The 23,134-nt window shown below is 35.9% G+C and overlaps 1 protein-coding gene across 1 annotated transcript in view; it reads right to left on the bottom strand.

The window, feature by feature from the left end:
• The window catches only part of MAN2A1 (mannosidase alpha class 2A member 1), a 116,162-nt gene that overhangs the window by 31,684 nt on the left and 61,344 nt on the right, over positions 1-23,134 (bottom strand). Inside the window, exons 13-15 of the mRNA XM_072860259.1 lie at positions 8,670-8,835; positions 6,496-6,726; positions 6,261-6,383 (exon numbers count right to left, since the gene is read on the bottom strand). Coding sequence (XP_072716360.1) covers positions 6,261-6,383; positions 6,496-6,726; positions 8,670-8,835 — 520 coding nt within the window. The remainder of the gene's footprint in view (positions 1-6,260; positions 6,384-6,495; positions 6,727-8,669; positions 8,836-23,134) is intronic.

Genomic DNA, 23,134 nt, shown 5'->3' with positions numbered 1-23,134 from the left:
TTATTCCTGTTGTTTGTAAGAAATTTCTCACTAGGGGTCTCACCGGAGCTATTCAGGACCAAACCAGAAAAATTAAGAGGTGCTGCATGAGTGACAAAGAAATGCAAAAGGCTGTGCACTTATTAAAAAAAGAAAAAATTACCCAAAGTACTTTTTTTTAAAACAAAAAGTAAAAAAATACTTGGAGGAACTCTGTTCCATCTAGCTTGTTAGTATGAAACATGATGGTGACACTGACAACAACTACCAAAATATGTTGTTCCTATACAAGTAGAAAGTTGAAATGAGATGTGTTTAATAGCTCTCAGATTCTGGGATATTGCCACAAACACTAAGTTCACGCACCAGAGCCTCCAAGCTGCACGTATAGCCAGATCAGCTCCCTAGCTGAAGATAAAGGCAACCATACTTCCGTTCTGAACTATACAGAAAGATGAGGTGATATGGAAGAACAGGAATTGTCATTTTGCAGACATTGTCTGAAACTAATGAATTTTTTAAAATCATAATTTGTGATTCCACTAGCACATGCATTGAGAGAAACATATCAAAACCAGTTTGCAAGCCTCTAATTCAGACATAGTGCAGGGAAAAGGTACAAATGAGGAAGGAGAGTTACAAAGGCACATGCTATCATGTGGGTTTGGGGGTTAGACAAATTATTTTCTGAATACAAAGAGTGGAGATATGATGTACACTTGAGTTCTGAAGGATGCCTGTTGCTTCCTGATTGTTGGGCAAACAGGAAAAATGAAGAAAAAATATGGTACTGAGAGAACAGGGAAGCCCCCTAATTCATATTTAGTGCCTAGAAAAGCACTAATCCTAGAAAGTGATTTCTTGATAGTCACCTGGAGACATACTGAGTTCCGAACCTATAAAGAGCTAATTGACCAGGTTTGCCACACTGAAAACATTTAAATGAATCAGGCTTTTAAGCAGGAAAATATCTTCATGCATTGAATGTACAATTATTCTAGTATCATTGTAAAGATCCTTGATGAGATGCACAGAGGCCTGCGAAATGATCCTGGTCCTGGCTCTGAAATATGAAGATACTTTTCATGTGAAAGTCTAACTAAGATGCAGAAGTAGGCCTCTTACTACTCAGACACAAACCACTTTCCTTTCTAAGTGGAAGGAACAAACAATGATAGAGCAACTTGCAAAACTGATTGGACAAAGCCCTGGTCTGAATTCAGTATTTACTCTGCTTTGAGTGGGAGCTTGGACTAAATGACCTTCCAGCGTGAAGAATTCTATGATTACTCAGACCTAAAATGAATAGTCACTGTAAAATCTGTTCCCCTCAGCTCCACTGGAATGAGTTCCTTTGTACAAGATTCAGTAGCCTGCTGTGGCAGGTTTTGTTGAGCCTGGAAAGCAGTATTTTCAGTAACAGAATAACAGAACTATGGGTCAAAGTGTCCAGAAACCATTTTTCAGTACTCATATTCAAGAGAAACATGACAACCTCCCCTTGAAGGAATAAAAAAAATAAAAGTGAGCTAGAAATTTTAAGGGAGAATACTTGGAGCAAAATAATATCCCATAGCTCCCTAGGATATCTTAAAATACTTGGCATCAAATCAGGTGCCAAAGTGCCACAGGGGCAGAGATAACTGGAGAGATGCCTTCACTTAAAGGTTTACTGGCTTGCATAGAAGCTGGCATGGCATACTGCTGCCTGAAGGCATGAAGCACGGACAATAAGCCTTTCCCCTTGTAGTCAAGTGAAGCACTACTAACCATCTTAGCGTGGCCTAGAAATTTCTGGCAGTGCAGTACACTGTTGGTGTGGAAGTCAAATAAACTGTGCCCAGAGGAAAGTTTTCCAACACAGACTGAATTGCTCTTGATATGCCTGAGATTTAAAAAAACCCAAAACCTCAAGACAAAGCCTTCAAGAAAAGTTGCTTCTCAATAGCAGATTACCCTTCATTTGTCAGGGTTTGAGATTAGACCGAGCAGGGGAGAATCAAGTACTATGAGCTCTTGAGAACTGTGTTTTAATAATTACATGGCATAAGAGAGATGGTTGTCATTTTAATACTTTTGTCTCCAAAAACAACCCCACCAATATGCGGGGTAGATTTTTAGATGAAAGATATGATGCTTGAGGAAAACACATAGCACCAATGAAAGAACAGAAACTTCAAAGGCAGCCAGTTCTTGAGTATTGTGAGCACCTTTCCAGGCAATGGTGCCTGCGTATTTGTCTTTTTCTGTTATCAGGCATGCAAAAAGAGGGAAAGTATTAAAAGTTAGGATACTACGCTTGAATGAGGATCCTCTGCCTTTTTGAGAGGGAAGGTCTGAAGACAGATACAGCGGGATACTCTAAATGGACAGTCTCTCTCCTTTTGGGCAGTGGAACATCCCAATCTCACTTAAAAAAATGCAGAGACATACCATTATCTTTTCCTTAGGTTTGAAGGCCAAGCATTTAGGTAACACAGATAAGTTTTCTGGAGAAAAGGAGGCTGAGGGGAGACCTTATCGCTCTCTACAAGTACCTGAAAGGAGGTTGTAGAGAGGTGGGGGTCGGTCTCTTCTCCCAGGTAACAAGTGATAGGACAAGAGGAAATGGCCTCAAGTTGTGCCAGGGGAGGTTTAGACTGGATATTAGGAAATTTTACTTCACTGAAAGGGTTGTCAAGCATTGGAAGAGGCTGCCCAGGGAAGTGGTTGAGTCGCCATCCCTGGAGGTATTTAAAAGACGTTTGGATGAGGTGCTTAGGGACATGGTATAGTGGTGGTCTTGGTAGTGTTAGGTTTACGGTTGGACTCTATGATCTTAAAGGTCTTTTCCAACCTATACAATTCTGTGATTCTGTGTTCTTCTCTGAGAAGCAGAGGCAACAGGTAATCCTTACAAGATTAAAAAATGACCTGTCATGAAAAAAGTTTCTTGAAGCTATTAGCAGCAGCTGCATCTATACAAGTCAGAGATCATCATCAGTAAAGGAAGTCCAACATGGAGACAATGTGTGCAGAGGAAAAAAGGGAGAAAGTCCCTAGCCCTAGAGATCCTGCAGGTTAAAAAAAATAAATCTCTTTTCTTACATACTCTGTTAGTACATAAGTACCTACAGCAACTAGTACATACATGTGTGCACAGACACAGCTGCGTGAGAGACAATCACAATTTCCCAGTCTGGGTCTATCAAAAGAGTCCACTTTGATTCTGAAAAATTGATTTGTAAAACAAGAAAGTGAACCACTCACATTGATCCCACAAACACTTAGCATCTCAGTCCTTTGAAAAAACTGCTTTGTTGTATTCCCTATTGATACCAAACATGGCTAGTAAGTAAGTCATCACATATTGACTTGTCTTGAATACATAGAAGAAAATAGACATTTAACTATTTCAAAGTTTATTGAATACTGATCTTTTTTTTCCCCTCAGATCTAACAGATTTACTGAGTTGGCCATCCTTCACAAAATCACAAGAGATAAAAGCATGCTTTCCCTTCATAGGCAGGATGCTTTTGTTTTTATTTGTTGTGAGGTCCAATGAAGTCCCTTCCTTCCAAACCTTGATGACATTGTCAATCAGTTAAGCAGCACTGACATTTTAAAAAATTAATATACTGCCTGTCTTTTTGCATGGTACCTTGCTTTTGTTCTATTTTGCAGAGAATACAAAGATGTGATAGGAGCACTGCCTTATCTCTAGAACTGCAAGCATGGAGCCTCTGCTCTGTGTCATTGTCCTGGACTTTGCACCGGTGTCCTGACCTGAGGCTGCCGCTGAACTACTTTCACGCTTCAGAGACCGCAGAGACAGAACCATCTATGGTCAAGACCCTATGCCACAACCCCAGAGACTGATCTTACTGGGGCCGTCTAGCTGCACCATGGCAATGTTTGCCACAGTGTCATAGACCCTTATGTCCAGCTATTCTTTCCAGAGCAGTGACAGAGTTATCGGTGTTCAGTGTACCTTCAATTTAATACTATATTAATCACTATCACTAACCCAGGTCCCTGCTGATGTCCAACTTAGTGCTGGTACTAGAGGCTTGCCACTTCTTATTGCGAATGCACTCTTTGCAGTACTGCAGGCTGGTTTTAGGTGAGCCATAAAGATGATTAATCGAAGGAACCTCTTGGAAGATTCAGATCCACCTACATTCTAGTACACAGACCATCATCTGCAGAAAACATGACATCTGCTCATAACAGCCTAGTGATGATCTGAGCTGCACTGTATGCATCAAATGTTCAAAGCTGACATGGCTTTAAGTCATGGCTTGCAAGCCTAGCATGTTACAGCATGAAGTTTCCAAAATTAAACTGGCAGAAGAACTCAAGATCAAAAAGGCTATGTAAGTACTAAAGTAAGACATTGATTAAACTAGATGAAGAAAAATAATTTGAGTATTGTAGAACTGAAAAGAAAGGAAGCAAAAGACTTATCAGGTGACAAAACAACCAGTTAACAAAGGCAAAGAAAACACATAACTGTACTCATACCAGAGGAAAATGACCCAACATCAAATGCAATCATTTGCTGCAAATTTTGCAGTAATACATAGGGTCAGGAGGATAGGAAAAAAAACACCTAGCCAAAAAGCAAGAAAAATGCCTATAATATAGCCTATTGCCACTCCACAGAAGGACTTAGAAAATGTTAGTCAAGCCAGCTCACATTGAGAACCCTGAACAGATGGCATTTCTTAAAAGAAATCATTAGTGCAAACTGTTTTAGAAACTACTGTAGAATTACACTGTTATTCCCAGCGGGACAACCTAATTAATGTTATTAAAAAGCAAGCCAAATGAGCCTATGGTATATTAATGAAGCAGAATTTTTAGAAGTAACATGATTTCATTTTTATTGTATAAAAAGTTACAAAAGCTGAACACACCACCCTTTTTAATGTTAACTAAAAGTGTACTTTAATTTCATTTTTCATAAAAGTTCAATATGTACCTTAGAAATTTTCTAACTGTGTTTGCAGGCATGTGACAGACTTTTTCTGTTCAAACTATAGCATTTTGCCATCTAGATTTGTCCAGGTTATTTTCATAAAGCAAATAATTCAAAAGTGTAGTTAAAATTATATAACTGTTAGATTTAGTGACTATTATTTTTATAAGCAAAAGACTAAAATAAAATTAAAGTGGGGCCATGCAGCTGATGAAAGGTAAAAATTAAAAAAGTAAGTGGTATTGTTCAGATATTCACAGATCAAAACCACCGACATTTAGAAATTAAGAATAAGTGAACTCTGTTGAACATAACTGATGCAAACAATTGTGGGACTAAATATACTAAATGGTTTAAAACTGTCAACTCACAGACCTCAAAATGGGTGCTTCTAGGAGAGACTGATAAAAGGAAAGGAAACTGTTCTGTCCACTTCCAGACTGATTTACACACATAACAACAAAAATAGAATGATTACCCTTGCTTATCTCCTGAAGTGGTAAACATAGAGCTCCCAGTTTGCCTTATGCATGCAACTTAAGTTTCCCCAGGAGAAACTGGGCGGAAGAAATATGATGCAAACTAGCTAGATTCTTGAAGTGTGCATTATCTCATCATTTGACTTCTGAAATTTCACCTTTCCAGTTCCCAGAGTGGTACAGTAGATTCTGTATGGTAATTAAGTCAGTATAAGAACACTGTCATGTCTGAATTTCCAATTTGAAAACTAATAGGAGTATGCTGTTACCTCCAATAATTATGCAGCTAAAAATACTGATAACCATAGACAACTAAATCAGAACAGTTGCTTGCTACTCCATCTTTACATCCAATTGGGACTCAGTATCCTAATTACTAAATTAAACTACATATGCTAATATCAGCTAAAAAAGTACCACACTCTGAACTGGAAGCTCCCCATTCACAATAAAGAAATCTTAAGAATCAGAAAGTCAAGAAATGCAGAAATGAATCAGTATGTCCTGTATATTTTCATCATAGGAAGTGGAAGTGAACTTATTTTGATAGTGAATGATCACATCTCACTGGATTTCTTGCAAGGGTAGCATCTTATTTAAGTTTTTTGGTGAATCATAAGTATTCTGTATATTTTTACACTTTGAAATTAATGCCGAGTTTTTATCCAAAACTAGGGTTAGGAAGTATGAAGTTCTGTCAATCATTTCAATAACTGATGTCATTATTCCTAGCCACACAGCTGTATTTCAGTGTTGGGGAAAACTAGCTCTTCCAATCTGTATTTGCAGAATGCTTCAAGTTACTTCAAGGTTAGAATCTCTCTGCAAACAGAAGATTTACCTTGGCATCTCCATCTGGTAAGAAGAGATAAGCTCCACTTTTATCCCGGTTACTTGTAGTTCCATACCAAGCAAACTCCACCTTCATTTGATGATTTTTACCATCATCTTTGGTATTTATTTTCTAAGGACAGAGAGTCATGTTTGAAATAGTTGACACATGTAGGTTTTCACAAATAAGAATAGAAGTTCTTAAAAAAGTAAAACATAGTGTTTTGAAATATAATGCAACATACCTCCAGTAATCCAGACATTCCAGAAAACCACAGTTTCATGTAAGAATTTTCTAAGATTATATTATCCACAGAATTCTGCATCTCTTGTATCTTGAAAAGTCTGTCTGGCTTCTCCTGCCTACTATTCCTCATGTATATATTATAGTCTGCTAAAACTGCTTCTGAACTCTGAACCTCCAAAAGCTGGTAAACGCCAAGCCCCAGAGGTGGTAGATGTGCCACGAAAGAGATCTGTTGGGAGCAAAGAAGAAGCCATTATTAAAAACAGCAAAGCATCAACTTCTTATACTAAACTTATGCTCAGAGGAACTCCTTTTGCTTCAATAATTTTAGGATGGCTGAATTTTTCCCATATTCCATAAATCAATATGAAATTACGAATGACATTCCAAAATTAATAGCTGAAACATGTTAAGAAGGATTAGCAAACAAAAATGTCTGCATTGCTAATTTGCTTAGCATCAAGATCATTGTTATATTAATGCAATAATGACTTTGAATCTTGTTAAAAAAGGATGTTAGCTGTGGTGTGCAGTTCTGACCATATTCACTGTGCATTAAAGATACGTGTGTAGCATACCAAGTGCGTCCAGACCCTACTTATCACTTAAGTTGCATTTAAAAATCCACAAATTTAAATAGGGAAATATAAGCCAACTGTCTCATTTTTAGTCTCTAGTTATTCAGGAGCTGTAAAGTAATCTGCATAGAAGAGTAATATACAAGGTAGATCTCCAAAGCAACTTGCTTAGAATTTGAAGTACAGATATGTAATTTTATTTCTTCTTCTTCAAGCAATTAACAGTGTTAATTATTGTACTGGTTTTGGCTGGGACAGAGTTAAGTTTCTTCATGGTAGCTTATATGGTGCTATGTTTTGATATCAACAATGTTGATAACACAGGGATGTTTTAGCTATCACTGAGCAGTGCCTACACAGAGTCAAGGTGTTTTCTGCTTCTCACACTGCTCTACCAGCAAGTAGGCTGAGGGTGCACAAGAAGTTTGGAGGGAACACAGGTGGGACAGCTGACCCCAGCTGACCAAAGGGATACCCCAGACCATACAGCATTGTGCTCAGCAATAAAAACTGGAAGGAGGAGGAGGAAGGGGGGACATAAGGAGTGATGGCATTTGCCTTCCCAAGTAACTGTTACACGTGATGGAGCCCTGCTTTCCTGGAGATGGCTGAACACCTGCCTGACAATGGGAAGGACTGAATTAATTCCTTGTTTTGCTTTGCATGCATGTGCAGCTTTTGCTTTACTTATTAAACTCTCTTTATCTCAACCTTTGAGTTCTCTCACAGTTACCCTTCCAATTCCCCCCTCCATCCCACAGGGGGCAGTGAGCAAGTGGCTGTGTTGGGCTGAGCTGCTTATTGGTGTTAATCCACAACAATTATCAATAATTATCCCTTTGGAGGACAAATGAGACACGCTTATTGAATCATCTTCGCAGGAACATTATCCTGAAACAAGTTCAACTTGGCTCCCAAGTCAAAAGGAATCTGACTAAGGATGTAAGCCTGAAAGTAAAAAAATAGAGCTTATACAATACTATTATACCACTAAGTATTTAACAAAATACAGTTTCTGAAGTGTGGTCATTGAGGACAATCTTCTGTAATGATGTATGATTCAAAAATTCTCAGAAACTTTGTTTCAAACCAAAAACAAGAAGTGGACTCAAAGTCATCTGTCTAGCTTGAGTACAAGAGTAACAGAAAATACTATCCAGCCTCTTTATCAGGAAGACAAAAAAAAAAAAATCAGCATCTAACTGCTTAAGCCATTGCACTTACTAAACCTTCCAGCTGGAGTGCTTGAGCACATATAGACTGTGTGACTGTGTGTATGGACTATCACTGAAGGAAAAAGCAGCTTTAGAAAGTTAGGGGAAAAGACACACATCCAGTATGTTCTGTTCATGCAGCTGAAACTGACCTTTTAGATGTAATACACCATATCACAAAAGTTTAAAAACTTATCAGTTTAAGAAACGTTAATGCTAAATATATATATGTTTCTTTTTTTCCTTAAAATGACTGAATTAATGGCATTATCTACAGAACACAGATTGCCAATATTTGAAGTATGCTTTCCATTTTCTTCAACTGTGAAGCTACAATCTATCAAAAAATACTTCAATGCTTTTTACTTGAAGTAGCATACCTGATATGCTTCATGTGATACTGTAGTTGCTCCATCCCAAACAGCACTAATCTGGACAGTAACAGGTTTTCCCAAAGGAGATAATAATTTAACTCTGGGTGAATTCACATTGACTGAAACCACCGAAAATCGCTCTTGTTCCATAGGATTATATATCAAAAGGTACCTGCAAAAACATATTTGCCAAATTATCTTTTGGCAAACAAGCTTCCTCCTTCAGGTTTAATATTATTGCACATAAACTTTACATACAGGGCATTGAAACAATGTTAGAACAACAGGTACATACCACAACAAATAAATATGCAAAACATAACCAGGAAACAATGGATATTTAACATCAATTCTTGGCAGATCTTCTTTTCTTAATGCTATTATTTTTCCAAGCAATTTTGAAAATACCTTACAATAAAAATACATCAATTTCCCATCTTAACTACCACAGTATTGCTATTAACAGTTGCAATCACAACTGAGATATTTAGCGGTATTTTAAATGTATTTTTCAGGCTGAACTATTACATTCTTATCTACAGTTGCCTTCCCTTTAACATAACTTAGAAACAATGAAGTAGTGAACAAACCTGCTGTACGTACATATATTCGATACATATTCTTTAAAGCAACTACTTTCTCTCTGCTATAAGGGAAAGTTCAAGATTATTTAAATTATAATTTACCAAAATTCCCTATGGCAACTGTCTGCATAGACATTGAAATCTTTTTATGAGGTACATATGGAATAATTAATTTTTATGTAATCTTATGCCTGTTCTTCCATTTGAGCAAAGATTATGTTACTAACCAAAAGAATCAGCCCTGAAACTGAATAGAGCAACTTTATTAGCCTATAAATTTTTTTTATTACAGGTTCGTATATTGTATGGTATAGAAAAATGATACTGGAACATTTGTGCCTCATGCATCTGTAGGACTATCATTGTACTTCTTGTCTTTTCATCGCCAAGCTCAAAGAATGCCCTATTTACAACTGTTCCCTGAAGTTTCCCTCTGTTCAGTTAATCTTTTAAAAAAAATTGTCTTTAACAATGAAAAATGTTCTTGACAAAATTTCTAATACCTTTAGATACACAGCAGAACCGATATTCTATCTTCAACCTCCTTGACCCTTCCCACTGTAAAACACAGTTCACTTCTTCATGAAATCTTATCTTTCATCAGTTTCCATGATATCCACTTCTTACTTATGAAATTACTCCTTCAGCATTTCTTCTAAGTAGATTCTCCTCATTCTCTGCTCCATTTTCTATGCAGATTCCTCAGGGTTTTGTCAGTGGTTTTCTTTCTCTTCCTTTCACATCTTAACCTTCAAATTCAGTTACCACCTACACAGATCAAACTGCTTCATCTAGAATTGTCTCCTTCCGCCCAAACTAGAAACCTCATTCTGTCACTCAGGTCTATCAATCATAAACATCACCTGTAGCTTGAACCTCTTTCCATAATCTCACATTCTTGACTGTAAGTCTTCCAGGTTCCTCACTACAGTACAATGAAGGTCCTGCTAACAAGTTACGTACATAGCTAAACTCTTTAATCTTTTCTCTTTTCCAACATTAGCGCTAAACAGACTGCGGGTAGCCCTCCTCTACACACATGCCAGAGGAGAGTGAGGTCTCCCTGGCACCATAAAATCTGGCAGGCAGTGGACAAACTGTTGAGATCATACTTTGCAAATAATGAAACAGCAAAATTCCAGGGCTGAGAGGCAGCAGCAAACTGCTTACAGTTAATCAAGAAGTACAAATTTAACTCCTTATTCTGAGAGAGAGGACTTCTACACAATTTCTGTGTAAAGTCAGAGACACTAAGTTAATACACCACTAAACTATTAATGCAGTACAGACACACAAGGAAAATTCTTCCTTCTCCATACTGCTGAAAAATCTTACTTACTCTCTTTCCATCCTGCACTTTGAATTTTTTGCAACACTACCCCAATTTTAACAAATGCAGTTTTGCTCTACAGATACTCAGAATCCTTACAAACGCTAACCAGGCTACGATTTTCCTCTTATCTTTTCATTGGCTCCCTCTTTTTTTTCCTGCATCAAACTTAGGCTGTTCATCTTCAATTTCATAGCCCTTCACTGCTACCCTATTACCTCACAACCAGTAGGAAAGGTCAACTCCAACTTCTCATTAGTTGAACAAACTAAAATCAGAGGCTGTATTCGCTTTTTTCTATCAAGAAACTTTGGATTATCTGCCACACATAGAATGAGCTTCCCATAAAAATTATTTTCCTTTTAACTCGCTAGATGAAGATTCCTGTGCTGAAGTATTGTTGAATCACAACTTCTGTGCATAACAACTATATGCCTTGCATATTTGTGCATCTAACTGTGGTCAGTTGCCTTCTAGCACAACCAAAAGTGCTTTGGCATGCTCTTTTTTACCCTGTTTAATGTTGAAAACTCCTAGATTACCACACAACACAATAGTTAACTGTACTTTTGGTCAGCTTTCGAAGTCTTTAACAGCTTGTGCAAGACTTTGAGAGCCTCCCCTAGACTTGCGTAGGTCATTTTACACTTTTGCTTAACTGAAGACATCTTTTGGATAAGATTTTAATTTCAGTGTTAACATATTTTTTGTATAACAGTTGTGGAATCAAACCCAAACTAAACCAACACTGCTCTCAGTCTAGACACCTTAAAAAGTAGGAAGACAAAAAAAAATTAGTGAAATACTTTTTAAAGAACTACTTATGCATTGTGAAAGAAGAGTGTAATAACTCTGTCAGAAACAATATAGATCTAAAAGATGATCCAACACCAAAGCTCAGAATAGATCATCATTCTCATCCATCAACAGAACATTACAAAAATCTTCTATTTATTCTTTCTATACAATGGAATTCCTCAATTCTTATGCCTCCAAGTAAAATGCTAGCTTACACATACAATTAGTTTGTAGTAATGCTATACATCCTCATTAAATTTAAATTATCTGCCAAACAAAGAACGTATTCATGTAAAAATATTTCCAGAAACTTTGTTCACCTTCCCATTGATATAAACATGTTTCACAACTTTAACTGCATGACAGCTTTACCCATGACAAAAGACCTTAGGAACTGCCATGTTACCATTCTATTTCATCAGATTATATTTTTTTTAATATTTGGATAAAACAAAGCTCTTTTTGTACCAAGGTACATATGTTTTATAACTTCTTGAATCAATGTATAAGTGCATTATGTGTATGGAGAGTAACAAGGCAGTCAGATGAAGCTAGTAATGACAGGGCAGATTTTTAGCAGTTAAAATGCAGAAATTTTCCCTAGATGCTAGTATTTTGTTTTCAAATTTTATTTCAGCAGGACTGAAGTATTTATACTCAGTAAGATATAATTCTTGTGCATATACAAAAGCACTGACTAATGTAATTAAATTACATTACTTCTGAAGTATCATTTAACTCCCACGCTTAAATAACATGCCACTATAACTATTTTAAATTCTATATGAAACAAAAGAGCTACACTTCACTTAAGCTGTATCACTGCAAAGAATGTCATCCACAAATGTAGAGTACACCTGCTTAATGTATTGTGGTTACATTACAGAGAACCAACTTGACAAGATTTAAAGGTTTTCTATTCCAGATTTTAAGGTGAAAACATGAATATTACTGTCTTTCAGAAGCAGCAAGCAATTATTTTCCTTTCATTATTCAGATCACTGGTGTTTGGCAACAGGACCAAGAAAACTATAAAACCTCACATCTTTTGTCCAAATAAAGCGGGGAGGTATTTTAATGCCTAATGGTAAAATTCAGATGACAAAATTTTACCTGAAATATTTTACTTTAGAAACACCATTATAGCCAAGTGTGAGCCATCATTTCTTCCATTTATTCAATAAATCAAAAAATTCTGAAATTATTTTAATATAAACTGTATTGAAACAAAAGGAAATCACGTAACTTTCTACAGATAAAACCACAGCCAATTTACTCACACAGAGACCATGTATTCCATCTGTGCACTGGGAGCAGGAGTAAACCACTCAGCCCCACCAAAAATGAGAAACAGGTGCAGATTTGAGCTCTTAATCCTAAATTAGATGTATCTCTGATGTGCAAATATTTGCAATTTCAGAAAAGCAAATCCTGCACCTACTTTTCAGACACTTTTGGAAAGATATACCTTGAATTTTTTTATCCTGTACTTTTCTGGGTCTCTGAAACCCAGAATGAGTATCTTTTACTCATACACACATGATAATTTTTCCTATATAACCTACCCTATGCCATTAATAAACCCTTCTGTTAAACAGGTACATTCAAGCATCAAAGAATATTTTGACTAGTCTTTCCTGTAGTAAAGATTTAACTTGCTGTGAAACATTTTCAGCCAGAGCTGAAAAAAGGCGCCCCCCATTCTTATTTCAAATACTTTCTTTATTAAATTATCAAGAAAACACGTAAACTGGTGTAGCTATACTTACAGGCAATGTGAGTATAGCTACACGTGTTTAAAAACATGAATAAAGCTGACTCAGATCTCTAACAACTTAATCTTGGTCTCCTAGAAGAACGCTATTGAAAATTTTGTGTCTTAAACTGAAAAGTTACAGTATTTCAGACCACTGTCCTTTTTGTTTCACTGATGTGTATAAACATATGGGCATACATATATATTGATACATATACAATTTACTGGTAACACCTGCAACACAATTACCATTTTCTTTTAAAGTTCATTCAATGCCACCTTCACAAGCCATGCATTCAACTACCGTAAGAAACCAGAACTCTAGTAAATGTCAGAGGATCAGTGACAAAGGATTATTCAGAAGACCACCTCTTCAAGACACCTGGATTCACAACAGCTTAGAACAGCTTTCATTGCTCAGTGGAGGACCTCTATTCAAGTTTGCTTTGAAAACCAATTCCTTGAGGCACTCTAGCTCACACTGATCAATTTTACTAGAATCTCTCTGACAAATCTTCGCAGACAGATTAGAGCATTTCCCATTATAACTAATCAGAACCAGTTCTCTGGGCACATATGCACAATTTCAATGCAAAGTTACATGAACATCACCTCTGAAGCTGGTTAGTTTCTGTCCCTCTTCTATTATAGAGGCTAAGCTAAAAAAAAAAAAGCTAAGTGGTGAAAAGAACAAAACTGCTACAAGTACATCCAAAATTGAGAAAAGATACCAGCCAGAAAGCCAAATGATATACTATATCAACAGTCTTCCACTGAATAACGAAAAAGAACAAACAGAAGCACGTAAGTTCTCCTGAAATGTGAACGGGGTGGGTGGGAGTGAAAGGGAGGGAAAAAATCATGAATACACATTAAAATGCTTTAAGCCCCAAAGAAAAGGAATTGAAGTAACTCTACATATGTTAAAAATCACCAGAAGAACTGGCGGGTTAGAAACCAGAATTCAACTAGAAAGGTATTCTGAGATCTTGGCAGTTGATGGACTTCAATGGGCTAAGATTTTACAATCCTAACCAACACTGAAATTCTCTGAACAAAGTCATCTCACTGGGCTGATAAAAGAATAAAAATTCTCCAGACATCAAATGGGGGGCCAGGAGAGAATCAAAATTGTTCCATATCTGAAAATATGAAAGAAAAAATTACTTTGAAAGATGTGAGAAGAGTCAGTAGATAGTAACATTGTTTAATTAGTAAACACTGATGTGTATTAGGTGGAAACAAACTGAGGATTAGTATTTAAGCTGCATAAAGCACTACTTGCCACGGTAGCCGCCAAAAATATCATAAAAAATATCTGAATTATGGGAGTTCTGCCATATGTTGGAAGCTTTAAAAAAAAAAAAGCCCTATAAATGCCATATATACAACTTGAAGTGTCCTTTCATCAACTTCATTTTAAAAAAAAAAAAGGGGGGATTCAGGATATCAACTGAAATCATCTGGTCATGCTGCTTCTCTGGTTCTTCAAAAATTAGACATTTTCTAGTATCTCAAGCCATGTTCTTAATATTCCTTTAGGAACAAGACTAATCAAAAGCCATCTGTGCAGGCTCATGATCATGACACTCTCCTTGACAGAAGATTAATGCTTTTTTCTACAACTCTTCTATCAGTTACTAAATTGAGCTTTAGAAACTGTATGTTTCACAGCACTTCAAGATACCTTTCAGTCCTATTCAAAATTTATTTAGCAAGAAAGTTAGGTAACAGAGAAAGTTTTGAATGTCTAAAAGTCATCCAAAATCTTATGCATAAAGATCATTTGACCAATCCAGTTTCTGAAGGTATTCAAGTCTGATTCAGTCTTGTTTTAAAGAAAATTTGACTCTGCAGGTATTTTTTAAAACCATCCTCATTTCCCCCTCTGCCACGTGAATGTTTATTTCTGAAATGTAAAAAGTTCTCCTGATTTAATCCAAATTATACTTTTTTCTAATACACGTCATTCAAAACACTGAACTAACTCTAAGCCTCTGTGTATCTTGAACTATTATCAATAACATTTGGCTCACAACTTTCTTTTAATAGTGGCAAACCCTACCAAAAAATAAGGGAATGAAGAATGAGGAAATTAATTTCTCAGTTAATTTTGAGTTAAAAAGTCCATAAGCCCCTGAGGAATTATTTAACATATTTTTGAAGAGATATGCATGGATACTTGTCCAATAATAAAAAAATAATTTTATTCCTAGTTCATATTCAGAAAGGAAGCAAAAACTGTAATACCCATAAACCAGAATAATTCTGCATCAGAGGGGTTTGTTTTTTCCAGAAGGGAAAATATACTTCCACATCAAACCACACTAACTAATTTACAGAAATCTGGTGTTAGGAATAGGAATTTAGGATATTTCTTTACAAATATAACTGGATACATACACATACATGTACTATATATGCTACATAACAGGCGGAAGTGAGGGAGAGGCAGAGGGAAATTCAGAATTTTCCAGGATTAGGAAATATCTTGACCTTTGCATTCCTACAGAGAACAGATCTCTTGCTACTAATCTAAGTAGTTATTACTCTACTCAACACTTCTCACCTCATTACAAACCTACCTACCTATAGTAAAAACAAAAAAAACCAAATTTAAACAAAACAAGATAAACGTATTACTCTGCAAACATTTAATGTGTAAAACTTAAAATGTAAAAAACTTAACTCAGACAGCTCTTTCATCAAAAGCAATACAGAAACACTCTTCCTTTTATATCACACCTGCCAAGTGCCAAATAACATTTGTCAGAGGAAAAAAAATATTTATCCTAAACAGGAAATTCCTTTTGCCTGTATGACAAACTGAGCACAAATTGTTGTGCTTGTGCATTAGGGACAGCAGTTGGAAGCAGACCTGTTCTCTCATTAGAGCAACTAGTTCTCATACAAACATCAGGTAACATTTCAGCTCTCTGGAAGGTCTTGTATGCCTTAAACCAGTCCATTTTTCTTGTTTATTCCAGTTGGTCAAATAAAAGATGGTATGTACAAAACAGACTATCCTATAACCTTAGGCCATGCTGGGTACTGCAAAATATGCTGGTTTGCTATGACTCTCAAGACTAAATTCAAGAGACAAAAAGCAAATCTAGATATTAATAAAAAAACCCCCAAACGGTGGACTAGAAGGTTGCTGTAGTTTGACCTCTTAACCAGAATGAGAATTCAGTAGGACAACCTTTGGCAAATGCTGCAATCACTATTCTTGAAAACACCCAAAACTGTTTATACTGTTCTGCGGCTCAAGCGCCCATTTTGCTAATAAACAATTAGATTTTTAATTACTTTACATTAAACAACATTTCTTCCAATAATGACTTCCAACTGATTACAACTGATACAACTGATTCTCTTTGTAACAAACCTGTATGTATTTATAGATTTATGTTCCTCATTATCAATCTTTTCAAACTAAACAGATGATACTCTTTCAACTTCTCTTTGGTTGCTTTCTTCAACTTAGCACTCTTGCCTTCATGTTAAGCCTTCTCAAAGTCTCATCTCTCAAAGCACATTACCAGATACCATACTTTTGATGAAGCCTTCATCACTCTTGATACCATAAACTAGATACCATAAAACTAAAACTAGATACCATATTTTTGATGAAGCCTTCATCACTCTTGAGTGGTGCACACTATTTCAGCTGTATTTTACATAGAACATTTCCATTTAAATCATCCAAAAGCAAAATTGTTTCTGATGCCATACAAGTAACTCTCTCAATCTGATGTTCAGTAATGTCTAGTCTTTTTCTGCTTCACTAATGTCTATTTGGTTAGTCCCCACATTATTTTTCCATGTGGTGTGTAATACTTCCACTTGCCTGCTTGATTTCATTCTTTGACTATGAAATATTGGCTCCAGTTTACTAAGATAGTTTTAAATCCTATATAAAGTGTTTGTTCCCAGTATGACTTCAAATTTTATAAACTATTTACATTCTACTCTATTAGCACTATTGATACAAATAGAAAACAATTTGTGATTTTATGATCTGAACTAAAGAATTTCTTGCTTGTTTTTGGCCTTACTTTGCACAAAAACCTCCGCCCTGCTCAGATGGATACCCAAGGATATAAGTTGAATAATATGCAATATCCAACATTTATCAATGAACATTTAAGTAACGGCTAGGTAACCAGCAAGTCTGTCCATTAACTGAGTGACGGTAGCACTGACAAAAATGCATTTATACCAACTGACTAGAAATTAAATGAAAGCGTGGAATTAAAACATGATGCCAGGTCTGCTTTTTTGATTTCCAGTTTTAAAGAAAGGGGATCAAATCTATTTTAGTATTCCTGATTGGGTCAGTGTTTTGTGGGGTATTTTGTTATTTTTTGTTTGTTTGTTTAATCTAATCTGCACATTATGAGAATGAACTTTCACAAAAAGCTATACTAAGTTAAGCTCAGAGCACCAAATCAAACTACAGTGAAAGTGTGCTTTAAACTGCATCAACACACTTAATTATATTACATCACTTAGTTTCAATAATTGCTACAGTTTTAACGTACACCTCCTCCGAGACACAGTAGATGCTGAAACCATTAGCGTTCATAACTATACAATCCTAGTCATTTAATTAAGCAGAAAAGTCCTTTGTGAGGAAAACCTTATGATTAAAAAGCTGCAGTCTCAGATATACTGTCAGACGTAACATGAAATTTGGGGGAGTGGGAATATGGGTGCTTTAATAAAAATTCAAGTTAAGCAAACAGTTATCCTTTATATAGTCAGAGAGAAGCAAGTTCTCCCCAAAAGGAGATTCTGATACCTTCCCAATTGGCTCTTCATTGACTGGATAACGTCTAAGGAGATTTTTCATCTTACTTAACTGGATAAGATAAATAATGCTAACATGGTCCTCTGCATCACATCCAGCTAAGCTTCTTGTAAATTTAAGAATCCAAATTTAGGACTCTCAATACTGTCACAGATGTAACAAAAAACAAATCAGTTTACTTCAAGCAGCAACTCTTATAATCCAATTAAACTGTTTATTATAGAGTAGAATATTAATCTTGAATATATATAACCAATTATCATATATGAACAAATATAAAGATTTTTGCCTCTTCCTAAATGAGACATTTTTTCCAGTTCATGACTTTAGTAGGATTCCAACTTTAGTAGGAATCTAATCTCAACTTGAAACTACAAGCACACAATATAAACTTGTGTTGCTTTCAGAAGGTATAAAAACAAAGGTGGAAACAGAATCTATTATCCACAGATCAGCTTTTCATTATAAAATCAAACTGGTGACATTAAGAAATAAAAGAGGTACTATAAATAAGTAAATTCACAAGAATTTAGCAGAGTTTCAACTAACACAAAATAGAATTATGCTACGATTATAACAGTATTTGAAGAGGAAGTCAGATACTTAGTTTAGAGATAGAGCTATAATGTTAAAACTATGCAGTCTTTCTAAAAGCAGTAATGGCTGACAGTTCTGATTAACATACAAATAATTAAAAACAACGATATTGTGCTTAAAAAAAAAAGTCCCATTATCTTAGCTTGACATTTCAGAATTCTGAATTACTTCAGGAATGCCCTTCCTAACGACAAACCCAATGACAAAGCCAAAGTAAAACTTTAGATTTGTTAATAAAGGTGAGAAAACTCATATGCACACATTCCTATCAATTCTCTTTTTATAACTCTGCAGATAAATCTTTATAATATCCATTGCTCATGCAAAAGGCAGAGAATTAGGCAGACGATAGGCACATATTCCATTCCTCTACTCTCACAGGAAACAAGACCTTTGCATGGTTTTCTCAAGAACAAACCATGGAACACCCTCAAGAAAACATCATTCACGATAAACACAGACAACAGCACAGCAAGAACTATAAATTTTGAGAACACAAAAAAACAACATCAACCTAAGACAAGACTTTTAAAATGTTATGTACCTACTACATATGCCAGATACACATAATTCCTATGATTTGGATGGATTCTAGTGGCACACATATCCTAATCTGGAGCACATAACTACTCTCCGATTAAGGATAAAAGGATTAACTCCAAAGGCACTATTTTAAATTTTTCTTTTACCACAAAGTTGTGAGGTGTTCTGAAGTCCAAGATGGGCTTGAAGCCCCCTGACTTTTTCAGGATCAGGAAGTACCTTCACTAAAATCCTTTCCTTGTTCCTCTTGTAGTGCAGGCTTTATAAATCTGCATTTAGAAGGGAAAAAAAATCTGGTTCAGAAGAGCAGAAAGACTTTAAGTATGCCATATCACTTCAGTCTGTGCCTTGAGAGCCTTGGACTAACTACAGTATTGCCTCAAAGCAACTCCAGTAAAAAGGCTGAAGGGGCCACAGTGCCTGGAAAAAAAAGAAATAATACACAAATATACTAATATACGGAAAATGTGTATCTTCTACTTCCAAAACGACTTCAACAAGTACATGCATACAATGCAGATCTTTCAGTTGTATTCAGTTCTTCACTAGTATATTCCTTCATAATGATCACTTTTTGTTTTTTGAAAAACAAACCCAGGTTTTTTTCCTCCCCCCGAAGTATGTTTAGTTAATCTATTTTTTCTGCATTTCATATGATGCTTCCATTGCAAACAATGTTTTCAGAGGAGCCCAGAAATTTCTTGTAACACCTAATTGTGGGTTTTTCATTCTGATGTTATATTTTTTTATAGCAACTGAAGCACCAAACACCTTCATAATCTGATTGCACTGGTACTGCGAACCCCAACAAAAACTGTTGAAATTCTGTGCATTGAACCAAAAAACATAAATTTGTGCAGTTTTGAGAAACTGCAAAGATTCTACAAACACTGCAAACTTTATCAACTTATTTACCAGTTTAATTTTCCAACTGCAATTTCAAGGACAGCCAGTAAGCAAAAGTATTTAGAACAGACCATCATTGGTTTATCAACAATAAGACAGACCAAAAACTGAAAAAAGTTGGATTTATAAGAATTTTTATGCACTGAAAAAGTCAAAAAATGAACCACAGTTCAGTTTTAAAGAGCTATCCCTTACATCAGAACAGACATTCATCCCTTAGCTTATTTGTTGTTTTGTTTTCAGAGTTCCCAGATAAACTTCTAGTGAAATGTCAACTGCCAGTGCAGGGAGTGAGTCCTGAGATAAGCCTGCATGTAGTGTAATTAACACAAGAAGTAGAAAACTCTCACAGTAAAAATTGAAATCTCTGGAAAACTGCTGTGACCTTACAGAAAGAGTGGGAATGAAGAGATCAAGGTGCTGTGAACTCTTCCATGCTGCTCACTTCCTCTCCCATTAGACATTGTCAATGCAGAATTTGCCAGTTTTGGTCATAAAGGTAGTAGCACAGCTAACTTCCATCTATAAAGTAGAATGAATGTATCTTGCTTTTGGTTTTGTTCATTTTGAAGTCACCACTTTTGCCAGAATGATTTTTAACTGATGTTTTGGAATTCAGATGTCTGAGTTACCCTGTGTCAGCCAAGCATTTCATTGCCTTTGCAACAGCTCTTCCATCATGAAAATCAAGAGGGAGAATGCTTTTTAAATACCCATTCAATTTAGTCAAAATGGCCTTGAGATTACTACAAACAGAACATGTTCATGGCAGTTACAGGTCACCTGAAATCTAGTAAATTGATCAGGCAGCTGAACACTGAGATTAACACTTTAAAGTAATTTTAAAAAAATCATTAGGTTGTATTCAGCCTAAGCAGCCAGGGTATTGGAAACTAAAAGTGCAGCTCTTCACATATATTTCAAAGGGTTTTCTAATTTTTTAACTACTTGCACTACTGTGTTGAGAATACAAGTGTTTAATTAAATGTTGTTTCTTAACAGAAGAAAAGAGTCTTAAGGCTTGACTGAACGACCATTCATCCTGTCCACCTCCCTTAAAGTTACTAATACAGAGGTTTCACTTGAACAAAAACATAACAAGGTTGTGCATATTGCTATCACTATTTCATCCAATAAAAAACTAAAACTGTTGGTTTGGTTTTGGGTTGGTTGCTTTGGTTTTTTTTTCCTCCCCTGGGGAACAAGTGTGCTTATTAACAATATATGAATGGCCACAAATTTGGCCTAATTTTAAACGTTACTTTATTCTTTCTTGTTTTCTTTAAACATTTTTTCCCCTCATTGACAATTGAAAATACCCTTGTTTCAACTGTCCTTTTTTTAAACTGTTTCAGTATATAACTGGAAACATATATGCCTCAGAACTCATGAATGCATAAAAGGTAATTAAAATATATATTATTAAAATGTCAAATGCTGTCAGAGCATTGTCTCCTTAAGTACACTGGACAACTTTTAGATTGTCAACATGGGCAACACAGGTCAAAAAACAAACAACAAAAAGCCCACCACCAAAGTTAAAGTTGCTAAATGAGAATATTAAAACATTACCCCAATCCAGTCACCTTGTAAGCTCAGACAGATACAGTTCCTTTGATGTGAAGCTTTAATCAATTGCTTCACATCATCAGGACAGCTTTCCCCTTTGGAATCATACCAACAAAGTCTCCTTCTCTGGTAAGTTATCCTTGCTGTCATCTTCCAACACAATACAGTAACATACACACTACTCTGCCAAGAATTTTTGACCTTTGTATGTTATTCTTTATCACACATTAAACTTAATAACATAGCTTTAATTTCTACATTATAGTGCTGTGTCGAGAAAGCAGTGGGTACACCTGCCAAGTGAATTTTTGAAAAGGTAACCAACTTGCAAAATCTTAAGGGTAAATTAGAATTTTCTTTCTCAAAAAAGATCACAAATTTTGCACCTAACAGGATTACCGCAATTTATGCCAAAACCTGCTCATAGATATTGAAGTAAGGATAATAGCCCTGATAATTTTGTATCCTCTATTTGGAAAAATGAATCTTTCTTTTATAAGGTGGATGTCACTAAACTGCTTGGTGCTTTGACAGATCTTTGAAGAAATCATTGATTACAGTGTATCCTACTAAGAATTAATCCCCTAGGCAACCTGAATATTTCAGCTAGTGGAAAATGTGTCTGCTAAGCTATTAAACTAGCCTGATAAGAAGGATATCATACCATTCCTCTACGATTAGCTGACAAAAGTAATTTGTGGGCAAATTATAAGTATTGTTGGTTTAGCACTAAAAGTAATCCTAAATAAATGATTTTTTAAAAATCTTTCAATATCATAGTATCTTCAGTTCAGATGGGATGCTTTACACCGTGCTTGTAATGTGCAATGGTGCTCAGTACTGAAACTCCCCAGCCAGCTACATGAAGGTTCAGAAGTAAAAAAAAAAGGAAAAAAGTGCATGATTGATACTGTTAGGTCTCATTCACTCCTAGGTTTACCATGTTGTGCCAAACAGTACTACTACAAAATCCAAGTTGGTACAGACAGCCAGTTCAGTTATTTGGTCATGTATCACATCCCCCTGAAATGCTGTCTCCAGGAAACACTGTAGATAGAAATAGATAGGAAATTTTGCCACTCACACTGTCGACATACCCTTCATCAACAGCCGACAGCTTAAACTGGATGACAAGAGGTTCAAACCCACACCCCCCACACCCCCATCCCAAGTCCAGTGAGTGCAAGTCTTTCACCATTCATGAAGTATGACCTCTGGCAGACTATGCCCAAGAAGCAATGATTATACCAAAGGACAGGGCTCTCACACAAGTATGATGCAGTATCCAATTTATCAGCACACTCATGGGCTTTGTCTCCAAGACACGGTGTAATAACTGTTAATCTCAGAACAAGACAAAAGCAGTCCCATATCTAGTTGGATATTATCTTGTGAAAGCTTTGTTCTTCAGCTGGAAGTAACAATTTTTTTAAAAAAGCATGCAACTTCATTTATAAGTTAAAAGGGCCTTAGTGTAATTAAGTACGCCATAAATTCAGTACTCAAAAGCCTGATCATAAGACCACTTAGTTGTTCTAAGGTGGCAGAGTCACCGTAAGATTTAAAACACTCTAC

The sequence above is a fragment of the Ciconia boyciana genome, chromosome 4 (assembly GCF_034638445.1).
Source record: "Ciconia boyciana chromosome 4, ASM3463844v1, whole genome shotgun sequence".
Lineage (NCBI taxonomy): Eukaryota > Metazoa > Chordata > Aves > Ciconiiformes > Ciconiidae > Ciconia > Ciconia boyciana.
Note: the sequence above shows the minus strand (reverse complement) of the source record. Positions and strands in the feature narration are given on the sequence as shown.